Consider the following 14182-nt stretch of genomic DNA (forward strand, 5'->3'; position numbering starts at 1 on the left):
CTGAACCAGGAAAGAAATTCCTCCCATCACATAATAATCAAAACACCAAATGCACTAAACAAAGAAAGAATTTTAAAACCAGTAAGGGAAAAAGGTCAAGTAACCTATAAATCCAGGCCCTATCAGAATTACACCAGACATGTCACCCAAGACTATGAAAGCTAGAAGATCCTGGGCAGATGTCATACAGACCCTACAAGAATACAAATGCCAGCCCAGGCTAATACACCCAGCAAAACTCTCAATTACCATAGATGGAGAAAACAAGATATTCCATGACAAAACAAAATTTTACACAATATCTTTCCACAAATCCAGCTCTATAAAGGATAATAGATGGAAATCACCAACACAAGGAACAAAACTACACATAGAAGAAGAAAGATAATCTTTCAACAAGCCCATACAAACCTAATTCCACCTCTAATAACAAAAACAACAGGAAGTACCAATTACTTTTTCCTAATTTCTTAAAATGAAAATTAATATTACCAACATATCCTAATTGAATGAAATCCAAAAATATGAGGAATTAGAAGTTTGTTAGCTGTCATCCAGTGGTCTCTCTAATTTGGTAATTGGAGAAATAGGTCCAATATTGTACAATCCATATACACTGTCAGCTTGTTTGTGCATGACAGTGTCTTGCTGTGTACAACATAAGGGTCTTGAAATCTTGCTTCTCATATCTTAGCCTCTCCATTAGTTGTATTGTTTATTGCATGTTTTTACACTATACTATGTTTTTCAGAACAGTTCACATATTTCAAAAGTATTTATATACCCAAAAGAAACTTAGACAATCACATTGTGAGGGGGCTTGTAAGAGAACCACAGAATGAGACTGAATGCTTTGCTTGACATTTATAACTCTTGTATCAAGTTTGAAGAAGAGGACTTCATAAGTTACTCTTTCTCTGAGATGAATGCTTTTCAAAATTATCACAGCCAACGAACCAGATTCTTACCCTCACCTAATGTCTGTGCCACCCTCCAAGCAGAACCATTGTTCATTGAAACAGTTGGTGAATGACTTTATGTATAGACCATCTTAATACACACACCATTTCTTAAATGAATGTAACCTGTTCTCTGTGGGCTGAGAATAAAGTCACTCACTCAAGTCAAATAGCTTTGACTATAGGAAATCTGTATCCAAAAATCGAGCCTACAATTCATTCCTTGGTGCAGCAGAACTGTCAACTCTCAGCTTTTCTATAATGGAGGTAAAATCCTTTGGTGATGTGAGGATCACGGAAGTACAGCCTTATTACAATGAAATCCAATGCCTAAAAATTGTTCTTATTTTAGGCTTATACCACAGTAAGAGCCATGATTTTAAGTTCTACTAAATACAAAACAAACAAAAAACCAAAAAAGACTTTATATATTTATGTTCACTTAAGAACATACTAGTAGTGATGTATTATTTTGAAATATACAGTAAATATGTTTGTAGTTATTTAAAATTTATATTGAGAAAAACATGTATTTTCAGTATTTCTGTAGACAAGCATCTACATAAGACTGTTAAATTGATTGTTGTTTTATATCAAACAACTTTTATAACACTCATTTTTATTGTTACAATATTTTATAAATTTTAAAGAAGATGACAAAAAAGATATTGTAGGTATTGAAGGGAAACAAGAATGTGATTTAATTCTATTTACTTAAAATATGTTTTAAAATGTTAACAAATTCAGATAAATTAAAATCATGTAACTTTTATTATCATAATACAATAAAACTTTTAAAAAAGAAATTAAAAAAAGGATTTTTTGACAGTTCCTCATAATTTTGAACATAGTTATTATGTATGTGAGATTATACAGCTGGGTGGGCTCATAGGTACAACCATTGTGGGATTCAAGCAAATGGTTTTCTTCATTATGCATACAAGTAAAGTTTATAGTGCTCATAAAGCAGAATGACCAATCAAACTATGCATGGTCAAATATTTTCAACAGGTAAGCTCATAGAAAGAAACATTATTCAACAACATAAATTAATGAATTATTGGTGTATACTACTGCGTGCACGCTATGTGGAAGCAAAAAAAGCATTTAGGTATATTAAAAAGCCATATGCAAATGATCATGTTGTGAAACTGCCCTCCAAATATTTATACTTTTACAAATAAGTCTGTGTTGCTCTCAAACTTGAGCAAAAACACTTTTTATTATAGTGGATATTAGTTAATTCTGAGTTACATGACTGTTCAATGGCTGAGAACAAATGACTATAATATGCAGCTATAGATGGGATAGTCCATTTAGTAATGCTAGTATGTACATATGTTTATAGGTGACCACTTGATAGTATATAATCTATCAGGGGGCCTAGATTGTGGAGAAAACTGATTCTCCTCATAGCAGCCATTTATTGCCATTTTCCTCAACTACCACAATTTCTATTGTATTACAAAAAGATCTAGAGGTTGACAGTTTATGAGTTCTGCTTCCCCGTTATGTCTAGAAGACATTGTCATATAGCAAGTTGCTGGTTCTCTGGTTTCTATAATTTTCCTCTGCTCTTCCATGTCTTAAACTTAGGTATAGTGGTTACGCTTTAGATGCAGCAATTGTAACTGGAAATACCACAGTCATATGTTCTCTGTGTTTTTGTCAGTTGTAGATCCTTGTAATATTTTTTATGTGTTGAAAAGAAAAAGGAAATTAAATGAAAAGAAAGGAAGAAAAAAGAAAGAAAGAAAGAGAGAGAGAGAGAGGAGGGAGGGAGGGAGGAAGGGAAGAAGAAAGGAAGGAAGGAAGGAAAGAAGAAAGGAAGGAAGGAAGGAAGGAAGGAAGGAAGGAAAGAAGAAAGGAAGGAAAGAAGAAAGGAAGGAAGGAAGGAAGGAAGGAAGGAAGGAAGGAAGGAAGGAAGGAAGGAAGGAAGGAGAAAAGGAAGAAGGAAAGAAGATGGTTCTTTGATCAGGGGTGAGAGTATGAGGATATATGTATTTTAAGTACAATTGGAACTATTTTGTCCAGCCAGGCTATGCCTCTCTCTACTAGGTGACTTGTTGATGGGTGTGACATATGTTACCACCTAAAGTTATGCAGATGTCCTAGGTCTGTGCTGCAGTCTGGAATCAAGTTAACATCAATAGGCTATGCTATTGGCCCTCAAAGGGAGCCAGAGTAAAGTAAGTACCCTGCACTGCTACCTGAGGCAACTGCAATGTCTGAGTTTATGTTGATGCTAAGACCCATGTCTGAGTGAGTGATCCTACTGGAGCCTAACCATTTTGAGAATCTGGTTATGACATACCTTCTGGGAGTCAAGCTGTCTCTAGGTATGAGCAGGGAGGCAATATAAGTTCCTTTCATTTCCTAATTTCATTACAACTTTTGCACTGTTTTCTATTGGGTATGGCAGAAGAACAAAACATGATATGGAAGTTTAATTATTAAGAAATAGGACAGAAAGTGCACAGAGATAGAGGAAGAAGAGAAGAGAAGAGCAGAGAGAAGAGAAGAGAACAGGAAATAGTGAGTTGTATACTACCCATGCATCTAGTTAGATTACTACCATTTGTTGAAAATGCTTTCTTTTTTTCATTATATGTTTCTGCTTCTTTATTGAAAATTAGGTGTCCATAGATGTATAGATTTATGTCTGTGTCATTGATTCACTTTCATTGATCAACCTGTTTTTATACCTCTACTATGTTTTTGTTTTGTTTTTTACTATTGCTCTTTAATATATCTTGGAAGAGTGATGGTAATATCCCTGAATGTTCTTTTATTGTATAGGATTGTTTTAGCTATTCTTTTTTTTCTGTATGGAGTTTAGTCTTGTTCTGACCATGTCTATAAAGTATTGTGTTGGAATTTTGATGGGTATTGCATTGAGTATGTAAATGGCTTTGGTAAGATGGATGTTTTTACTATGTTGATCCTTCTGATCCATAAACATGGGAGATCTTTCCACATTCTGATATCTTTGTCAATTTCCTTCTTCAAAGAGATCATACAGGCTTTTCAACTGTTTGTTAGAGATAGCATATATTTCAACAGTGTGCTGGGGCATGTGGGGAATATATATGGGAATAAGAGGGATAAGGTGTGTTGGATGAAACAAATAATAAGAGAAATGACTAAAATTGGGGTCATTTAGAGTGCAAGGTAGAAACCCAGTGCAATGGAAACTTCAGAGAATCTACTGAGGTGACACTAGCAGATATTCCTACTAATGTGAAACTCAGAACCTGAACTGTCCATTGTTTGTAACCAGGCAAGAATTGAAATGGAGGGAATGGGACACCAACCCAGCCACAAAACCTCTAGCCTACAGTTTGTCATGTTGGCATGATGTGCTGGGACTGAAGCCTAGCATAATTATCATCAGAGAAATCAGGGAGACTTTATCTGATGACTTACAGGCAAACATTAGGCAGAGAGCTTGGATAGTCCTATGGAGGAGAGGTAGGAAGGATTAGAGGAGCCAGAGTGATCAAGGATTCCACAAAATCATGGCCCATACATACAGTCAACTGCCTGGGACTCAAATGGACTCACAAAGATCAAGGAGCCTGTATGGCTCTGACTTAGCGCCTCTGCATATATGTTATGGTCTTGTAGCTGTGAGAGAGACCTACTTCTTATTCTTTTGATTGATTTGGTACCCTTTCCTCCTACTGGGTTGTCTTTTCCATCCTTAATATGAAAATACTGCCTGGTCATATTGTAGTTTGTTATGCTGTATTTGACGATGTCCTTGGAAAATCTGCTCTTTTCTGAGGGGAGGTGAAGCAGGGGTAGATCCAGGGGAAATGAGATGTAGGGAGGGTGAGTCTGAGGTGAGTGAGGAGGGGAAAACAGTAGTCAGTGTATAATATATAAGAGAAAAATAAAGAGGAAAATAATCTAAAAATCAAAAACATCAAAGCATCATATTTGTATAAAATATGAGGATAAAGTCTATAGCATGGACTACTAAAATATACTCTTAAATGACATTCACAAGATTTAATTTTGTTTTTAATTTTTAGTCAATAGTGTGTGAAAAAGAGTCTAATAATGTTTCACATATATGTATACACATGTGTGCATCTAAATGTTCACTTACACATATGCACGCACATTTATGTACATATAATACATATATATGTATATTGTGTTGGCTAATGGTGAGTGGCACTATGAGGAAATTTTCCTTTGTTAGAGCAGGTGTGGCCTTGTTAGAGTAATTGTGTCTCAGTAGAGGTGTGCTCTCATGTGGAGAGTGGTAGAGCTGGAGAGGCATTCTCCTTGACAAGATGGCGCCTACATCCGCTGTCGACTCCTGGTAAACAACTGTTTGTGCATGTGCGTAGAGTGAGGAGGCGCCAGGTCACGGCCTGTCCCGGGACGTCACATGGGGTGATGAGCAAGCAGCCAATCATGGGCAGACACGCCGCGCTGTGGTGTATATAAGCAGTGCCGATTATTGGCTCAGCCCTTTTTCCTCTTCATGATGCAATAAATGCTTGCTGCAGAAGGATCCTAGTGTCCGCATGTCTTCTTGCTGGCGAGATGACTGCGCGGGCCACACTCTCAGGTCTCCTGGTGCTCAAGCTCTACCCAGTGTGTTATTTCAGAGTCTCCTCCTGACTGCCTGGGAAGACAGTCTCTTTATGACTGCCTTTGGATCAAGTTGTAGAATTCTCAGCTCTTTTTAGAGCACCATGTCTGCCTGCATACTGTCATGTTTCTTGTCATAATTTTAATGGACTGAACCTCTAAAACTGTACTAGTCCTAATTAAATGTCCTTTATAAGAATTGACTTAATCATGGTGCATCTTCACAACAATGAAACCTAAACTAAATATATATGTTTTCTATTAGTTTCAGTGTATCTGGTTTTATATATATAAACACATAACTGGGTCCTGTCCCTACAGTCAAGTCAGCCAAGTACTTCATCATGTCAAAGGCTGATGATTTCTGTCTTTTAACTTTTTCTTACTGTTCTGGGGCCCTAATTCCCTCTCTTGCTATTCTGGGGCCAAAAGCTTCTGGCTTCTGGCAAATTAATTCTTGACATGCTAGGACAAAGGCTGATAGGTTCTGACAATGTGCTCCTGCTGATAGCAGCAAGGGATTAAGAAAAGAAAAGTATATATTGCATATTAGCCATCTATCAGATGTAGGGTTGGTAAAGATCTTTTTCCAATCTGTTGGTTGCCGTTTTTTTCCTGTTGACAGTGTCCTTAGCCTTACAGAAGCTTTGTAATTTTATGAGGTCCCATTTGTCAATTCTTGATCTTAGGGCATAAGCTATTGGTGTTCTGTTCAGAAAAATTTCCACTGTGCCCATGTGCTCAAGGCTCTTCCCAATTTCTTTTCTATTAGTTTCAGTGTATTTGGTTTTATGTAGATATCCTTGATCCACTTGGACTTGAGCTTTGTATAAGGAGATAAGAATGGATCAATTTGCATTCTTCTGCATGCTAACTGCCAGTTGAACCAGCACCATTTATTGAAAATGCTGATTTTTTCCACTGGATGGTTTTAGCTCCTTTGTCAAAAATCAAGTGGCCATAGGTGTGTGGGTTCATTTCTGAGTCTTTAATTCTACTCTATTGATCTACCTGACTGTCACTGTATCAATACCATGCAGTTTTTCCAGAGGACCAAATAATCTTATTGAAAAAGGGGGTTCAATACTAAAGAAAGAATTCTTAACTGAGGAATACCAAATGGCTGAGGAGCACCTAAAGAAATGTTCAACATCCTTAGTCATCAGGGAAATGCAAATCAAAACAACCCTGAGACTCCAACTCACACTCCTCAGAATGGCTAAGATCAAAAATTCAGGTGACAGCAGATGCTGGCAAGGATATTGAGAAGTAGGAACACTCCTTCATTGCTGGTGGGATTGCAAGCTGGTACAACCACTCTGGAAATCAGTTTGGCAGTTCCTCAGAAAAATGGACATAGAAAAATGGACCTGAGGATACAGCTATACTACTCCTGGTCATATACCCAGAAGATGCTCTAACATGTAATAAGGACACATGCTCCACCATGTTCATAAACAGCCTTATTTATAATAGCCAGAAGATGGAAAGAACCCAGATGTCCCGCAACAGAGGAATAGATACAAAAAATGTGGTACACATTTCCACTATAGAGTACTATGCAGCGATTAAAAATAATGACTTCATGAAATTCTTAGGCAAATGGATGGAAGTAGAAAATATCATCCTGACTGAGGTAACCCAATCACAAAAGAACACATATCGTATGCACTCATTGATAAGTGGATATTAGCTGAGAAGCTCAGAATACCCAAAATACAATTCACAAATCACATGAAACTCAAGAAGAAGGAAGATCAAAGTGTGGATACTTTGATCCTTCTTAGAAGTGGGAACAAAATACCTATGGAAGGAGTTACAGAGACAAAGTGAAGAGCAGAGACTAAAGGAAAGGCCATCCAGAGAATGTCCCACCTGGGGATCCATCCCATATTCACTCACCAAACTCAGACACTATTGTGAATGCCAACAAGTGCTTGCTGACTGGATCCTGATATAGTTGTCTCCTGAGAAGCTCTGCCAGTGCCTGACAAATACAGAGGTAGATGCTCTCAGCCAACCATTGAACTGACCACAAGGTCCCCAATGGAGGAACTAGAGAAAGGACCCAAGGAGCTGAAGGGGTTTTCAGCCCCATAGGAAGAACAAAAATATGAACCAACATGTACCCCCAGAGCTATCAGGGACTAAATCATGAACCAAAGAGCCTACATGGTGGAACTCATGGCTCTAGCTGCATATGTAGCAGATGATGGCCTTGTCGAATGTCAATGTGAATAGAGTCCCTTGGTCCTGTGAAGGATCTATGCCCCAGTGTATGGGAATGCCAGGACAGGGAAGCAAGAGTAGGTGGGCTGGTGATCAGGTGTAGGGGGTATCAGATAGGGGGTTTTTGGAGGGAAAAGTAGGAAAGGCAATGTATTCGATATGTACAAAAAAGAAAATATCTAATAAAAAAGAAGAAGAAAATAGTTATTTGGGATCTTTACTCTTTGACTCAGGTGCTTCTTCTGACCAGAGGAGAGGCTCAGAGTTTATTATCTCTTCCTCATCCAGAGAGAAAGGACAAGAAAGAAAGAAAGAAAGAAAGAAAGAAAGAAAGAAAGAAAGAAAGAAAGAAAGAAAGAAAGAAAGGAAGACATTGATGGAGGGAGAGAGGGAGAGAAAGAGAGAGAGAGAGAGAGAGAGAGAGAGAGAGAGAGAGAGAGAGAGAGAGCAACTCAGGCATTTACAAAGACATACATGCAATTGATGAAGGAGAAAATTATACACCAAACCTTTATTTTCCTCTCAGCTTTTTATAGCATTTAGACAAAAAGCTTCCCTGTAAGAAAAAAGTCACCTCATAGGTAAAATGTTACACAAAATGGGAATTACAGAAGAATGTTGATAATAGGTTTAAAGCAGTTCCTCATTCTATAAGCCCATTATAAGTTCAAAGCAACAGTTTCACATGTCTTGCCATAGTTCTGTAGTGCATACTTGTGACCTTATCCTTGGATCTGACCTAGAATGAATGTTTTTCCTTGATCAGGATCTTCTCAAGCCTACTTCTCTTCTTAATGCAATTTATGAAAGCTCATTGTATTCCTTATTATGCAGACTTTACTTACAGTTCTATAAGGGAGGGCAGTCTTTACTTGATTCTAATTTTATTGATCTTTCTGAAAAAAAAAATACTAACACCATCTCCTTAAACTTTCTTCTTAAAATTATTCGAATTAAATCGGGAGTTCTACAGAGTTATTAATTCATCTAAACAGCATTAATTCAGGAACATTTATCTTGATGTGTATCTGCAAAAAATTTTCCAATGTGGTGGGCTGATTCCCAGAAATCATTAGGCTATGTAATAGTGGTAGGAAAGGCATATCAGCAGCAAAAAGCATTCTTGAGACAAATTCCCGAGGGTTCTGCCCCTTCAAAGTTCACCTATCACAGCCATGCTAAATGGTGGGCCATATCCAGAAAAATCACTTGCGTGCCATAGCCCTTTCCTACATGGATTCTGTCCCATATACATATACATACATTACATATATGTAAAAATATATACATAAACATTCATATAAATTACATGCACATCGCATATATAAATGTGTATACATTATGTGTAAATTATGTATACATATTAAAGCTTCTGATTTTTGTGAAAATTTAATGTTCTCTCAAAGTAATTATTTTTATTAATTTAAAATTTCTTAGATGTATACAATCCATCTTCACCATATCTTTCTCAATATCGTCTCTCCAACTGTTATGGCCCTCTTCCCCTGTACATCTCTCTTATAAACTCAGGTATTATTATTATTACTATTATTATTATTATTATTATTATTATTATTATTAGAACCTTCTATATCTCTTTTAGATTGTCACAAGTGCTTAAAAAAAGCTATCCTCTAAAAATGGATGTTTCACATAGTAAAATGTGAATATACAGAAAAGATTAGCAGCTTCTAGGCTTCTTTCTTCTTTCCTTCATCTTAGAGAAATAAATTAAATGATCCCTAGTCATTAATCAATTTCAAATCAAGGCAAAAGTTATACAAATGACAATTGTTCAAAATAATTCCAACAAGTTGTTAAGGGTCAAGATAAGTCAGAAAAAATATAGCATAGGTAGAAAGAATATGGGGAGTTAAGAGAAAAATAATATCAAAACCATTATGGGAGGACCTGTAGGAAAGACTAGAAAGAAGCAGGCTAGTGAAGAGATTTCATTGTGATCCAATGTCACAAATCTATTATGTGAACTATTTCAACTGATGTATCTGTGAACACAGAAATCATGGTAACATGATAAAATTTTGCAGTATCATAAGGAGAGCAGAGAGCATATTAGACAGCCCCTCATCCACTGTGAATTTTCATGATTGTTTATGCAAGGTAAGGAGGAAGTTGTAGTCAGGCATCAAAGACAGCCTTTCTTCTTTGACTACTGCATCAAATCTTTACACTTTAAGTATTAAATAGTTATGTAGTATGTTCCTTCCCTGCAGGTCCTATGATGAGGGACAATATCTGACATGGAATATTAATATCAATACATTTATTACATTAAATTAAAATACATTAAAAATTCAATCCAAAGGACTGCCATAAAAGAGAGATTTTCTTACTGCAGATAACTCTTATTAGAGCCCTCTTTATGTCTCTGTTCCTCAGGCTGTAGATGAAGGGGTTCAACATAGGAGTCACCACTGTGTACATCATAGCCATCACACTCTCCTTTACAGTTGAATTATTACCTGATGGGCATAAGTATAGACCAATAATTGTTCCATAGAACAGAAACACCACAGACAGATGGGATCCACAGGTGGAGAAGACCTTGTGGATGCCCTGGGTAGATGGGACCTTGAGAATGGAGAAGAAAATCCTTACATAGGACATAACAATGAGTAGGAATGGAATAATAATGATGATCCCTCCCATGATAAATATCATCAACTCATTAACATAAGTGTCTGAGCAGGACAACCTCAGAAGAGCAGAAATGTCACAGAAAAAGTGGAGAATCACATTCTTCTCACAAAAAGACAGTCTAGCCATGAGCAAGGTGTGCATCATGGCATTAGATATTGTTAGAATCCACAGTAGTAGCACTAGTGAAGCACAGAACTTGGTGCTCATAATACTGGTGTAATGCAAAGGAAAGCAGATGGCCACATAGCGATCATAGGCCATGGCCACAAGAAGAAAGCTCTCCATGTCTCCAAAAACCATAAAGAAATACAGCTGTGTCAGACAACCAACATAAGATATAGATGGTACTTTGCTCTGCATATTCTGAAGCAATTTGGGCATTGTGACAGAGGAAAAGCAGAGATCCGAGAAGGACAAATTGCTGAGAAACAAGTACATGGGTGTGTGGAGATGGGAATCCAATTGAACAAGAACAATGATTAGTAGGTTCCCCAAGACAGTGGTGAGGTACATGACAAGGAACAAGGCATATAACAGGAGATGATACTCTGACAGGATGGGCAGACCCAGGAGGAGGAACTCCGATATCAAAGTTTGGTTGTTTCCAGTCATGTTCTGCCTCTAACAACTTTAAGAAAAAAAGTTACATGCTCTTAAAATCCCAGTGGTTGTGGCTGTATGGTATCATAGATCCATTTCACTCTTTTGCCTCATTTGTTTATTTAGAAATAGTTTCCTTTATTTTTCACATTCTTTAATTTTTACGTTTTTTACCTCCCTATGACATGAAGTAATCTTGGTTTATTAATTTTTCAGTTGTTCTTGGTAGATAATGATATACAAACCAAATCCTGTACAGTCTGCTGATACCTCCCCACAACATCCATACCCACATTTCATTGAAAAGGGACACGGTTTGTGACACACAAAGTATGTTGTATATTCTACAGTAATTAATCTTACTCTCTTCAAAGTAACTGAAGTCCCTACATCCAAATATGTTCAGTCTCTATAGCCACATTGCCTTAGCATGTTCTACTTCTCTATTATTGCCTCATCACATCTAATTGCTTCTGATATGGAAAATGCATTGGCATTTCTCTTTCCTGCCTTTCTTTTAAAGAATGTTATAAACTACCATTTCTGTGAAGTTTCTTGAAGAATTTTTGTATACCTACTCATAATTCAAAATGAGTCCCAATAAATTCCCATATACTTTAATGCATTAGATCACCATATAAATTCAGATGCAGTTGTCGTTGTAATCTTCAGATTTAGCTGCCTTGCTGCTGACTAATCATCTTTCTCAGGCATATATGGCTTCATGAATCCCCCTCAAAATTTTACTCTTCTCCTATAACACATTCTTTCTCCCATTTCTTTACTTTTTCATAATATTTAAAATTAATTTAATATCCTATATGAGAGTTCTATTGTATTCTTTCTTTTTTCTTACCTTGGACACCAACCCAGGACCTCATACAGTTTCTCATTTTCATGCTCTTCTTATCCAGTTATTCAAAATTATCTAATTGCATTCTTAGAAACGGATGCCACCATTTCTTAAGTGAAATTTTGAAGTCAATATTTAATTCTAACCTCTGTCTCATGTCTCAATAGTATTTTATTCAGTAGGTTTAACCCACACTGGCATTATGAGATATAAATTCAGTTCTCTATTTCCAAATTCATTCCTTAGATGACAATATTATTTTAAAAATATAATTTCTATAACATACCCAAACATAGGTTGCTTACACAAATGTCAGCCACTATAGCCAAATATAGCCTTACATAGCACAAATGCATTTCACTCTTCAGCAGTGCTGTACTCCAAATTGAAGTTTGTGACTCCATTATTTCTAACTTAATATTCTCCTTACCTATCACATCTTCTCCTCTGTGATGTATCATGTCCCCTTTATATTTCTACAATATGACATGCCATATATTGAGTTATAACATCTTTGTGTCTCTATATAATTAGACCTACTACCATGGTCCCATTACCATCTTGTACTCATCTCACAGCTTGTCATTCAGTAACAGTTATTGTTGACAGACTGTAAAATTTATGCAGGAAAGGTCATGCCTGTCTTCATCCTGCAGCAAGGTAAACCCTGACTGTCCATGACCAAGTATTCATGAAAATTTCCTGGCTATTCTGTAGCCTGAGACATAGGCTAAAATTTAAGGAAGAATTTACATTATATCCAAATAATTACTCTTCATTCTCCTCAAAATGTGAAGTCACCAAACTTAGCCTTTCAACACTAAATTTTGATAGTCTGTGATTACCTTTAATATGTGATTATGTATTTATGGAAAGTAATGTTGTGTGCAAAATGCAATGCTCTTTTCAATAATATGAATGACTGATATTTTTATGCTTCATATGATTCTACTATATTCATATAATATTCACTTCCCTATACATATGATTCCACTAATAATGATGGAGAAAATATATACTATGAACATTTTATGAAGTGTCAGTTAATTTTAATCCCTCCCTTGACTTCATGTTCAGATATCCATATCTAACATGATAGATTTTAGAGAAACTGGTCTAGGGCTTAAAATCCATTTTGGTCAAATTACAGTTCAAAGTATTTCTATGAATGTGTTTTACTGTGTTTTTAATATTTAATTTACTTATTAACATTATGTCAGAATGAAGTAACTCTAACCTTTCATAATGTGACAAGCCTCATGTGAGGAGTGAATAGAAAAAAAACAGAAAACTTAGAGTAATATAGGGGAAATTGTACACCGAGCTTCCTAGAATTATTTGTAGTCTGTGAATGAGTGGGCCCATGGTTTATGTAGGCTTACATAAAGAGACTACAAAGCAAAGATAATTTGTGATGATTGCTGATGCTGACCCAATGGACTTTACTTATTCAGTTGTAAAACTCACAATTTTTCCCTGAATAGTAGATAAGACTGTCCAAGTAAATAGTTTTAGCAGTTATTATACATTCAGCTCACCTGGAATTCTCTTTAAACACAGACTCTGGATTTCAAGCTGATACTCAGTTTTATAAATGGCACTCAGGTGGTGTGAGTACTCTGGTGTTGTTGATATCTGTGCTCTTTTGGACAGAAGATCCCTTCAAATCTTACTAATCTTTATACTTACTAAAACTAAATACTTACTAAAACAAGGCTTAAGCACTGCAGCATTTCCCCTACCCTAAAGAGTTGTTATTGGCTTGATATGGGAACAATGCCCAATAAGTAATTGTAATAAACAAAATTGTAATAAAAAATTTGTAATTAACAAAATTATTATCAATGTAACTGTGGAACAAGGTATTTCTAAAATGCTTCAACGTGTTACAAAGTACAAAAATGGCAAAGAATAATATCATACCTGAAAACTGCCTGTCATGCTAATCAAAACTGGAAGTTTTGGAAGTCTGTAGTTTGGAAGACAGTAATTTACCCTCTGAAAATTTATCTAGGATTACTGAAGGTGTTCCTGCTTCAGATCCTGGTCAGGAAATAACATCCTCTGCAGTCAACATTTCTTACATGTCCCCTTCTTGCCATCTATGGACCCAAAGGGCTCTGCATCCCCAAGGAATCCTGATCTTATGCAATTACCCAGGACCTGTATAGAACCAATTTTCTAAAGCCCTGAGGTGGGAGCAGTTGATGGTCACTGATAAGTCCTTAATATGCTTAGTAAGAAGGTAGAAATGAAGAGAAAATTAGATGTA

The 14182-nt window shown here is 36.3% G+C and overlaps 1 protein-coding gene across 1 annotated transcript; it reads right to left on the minus strand.

Annotated features, from left to right (window-relative positions):
* Positions 1-10103: 10103 nt before the first annotated feature.
* Positions 10104-11069, minus strand: LOC116078695 (olfactory receptor 1500-like). Its single transcript, XM_031354039.1, has one exon. The coding sequence runs from the start codon at positions 11067-11069 to the stop codon at positions 10104-10106; it is 966 nt and encodes a 321-aa protein (XP_031209899.1).
* Between the last annotated feature and the right edge of the window lie 3113 nt (positions 11070-14182).

The sequence above is a fragment of the Mastomys coucha genome, unplaced genomic scaffold (genome assembly GCF_008632895.1).
Source record: "Mastomys coucha isolate ucsf_1 unplaced genomic scaffold, UCSF_Mcou_1 pScaffold5, whole genome shotgun sequence".
NCBI classification, from domain to species: domain Eukaryota; kingdom Metazoa; phylum Chordata; class Mammalia; order Rodentia; family Muridae; genus Mastomys; species Mastomys coucha.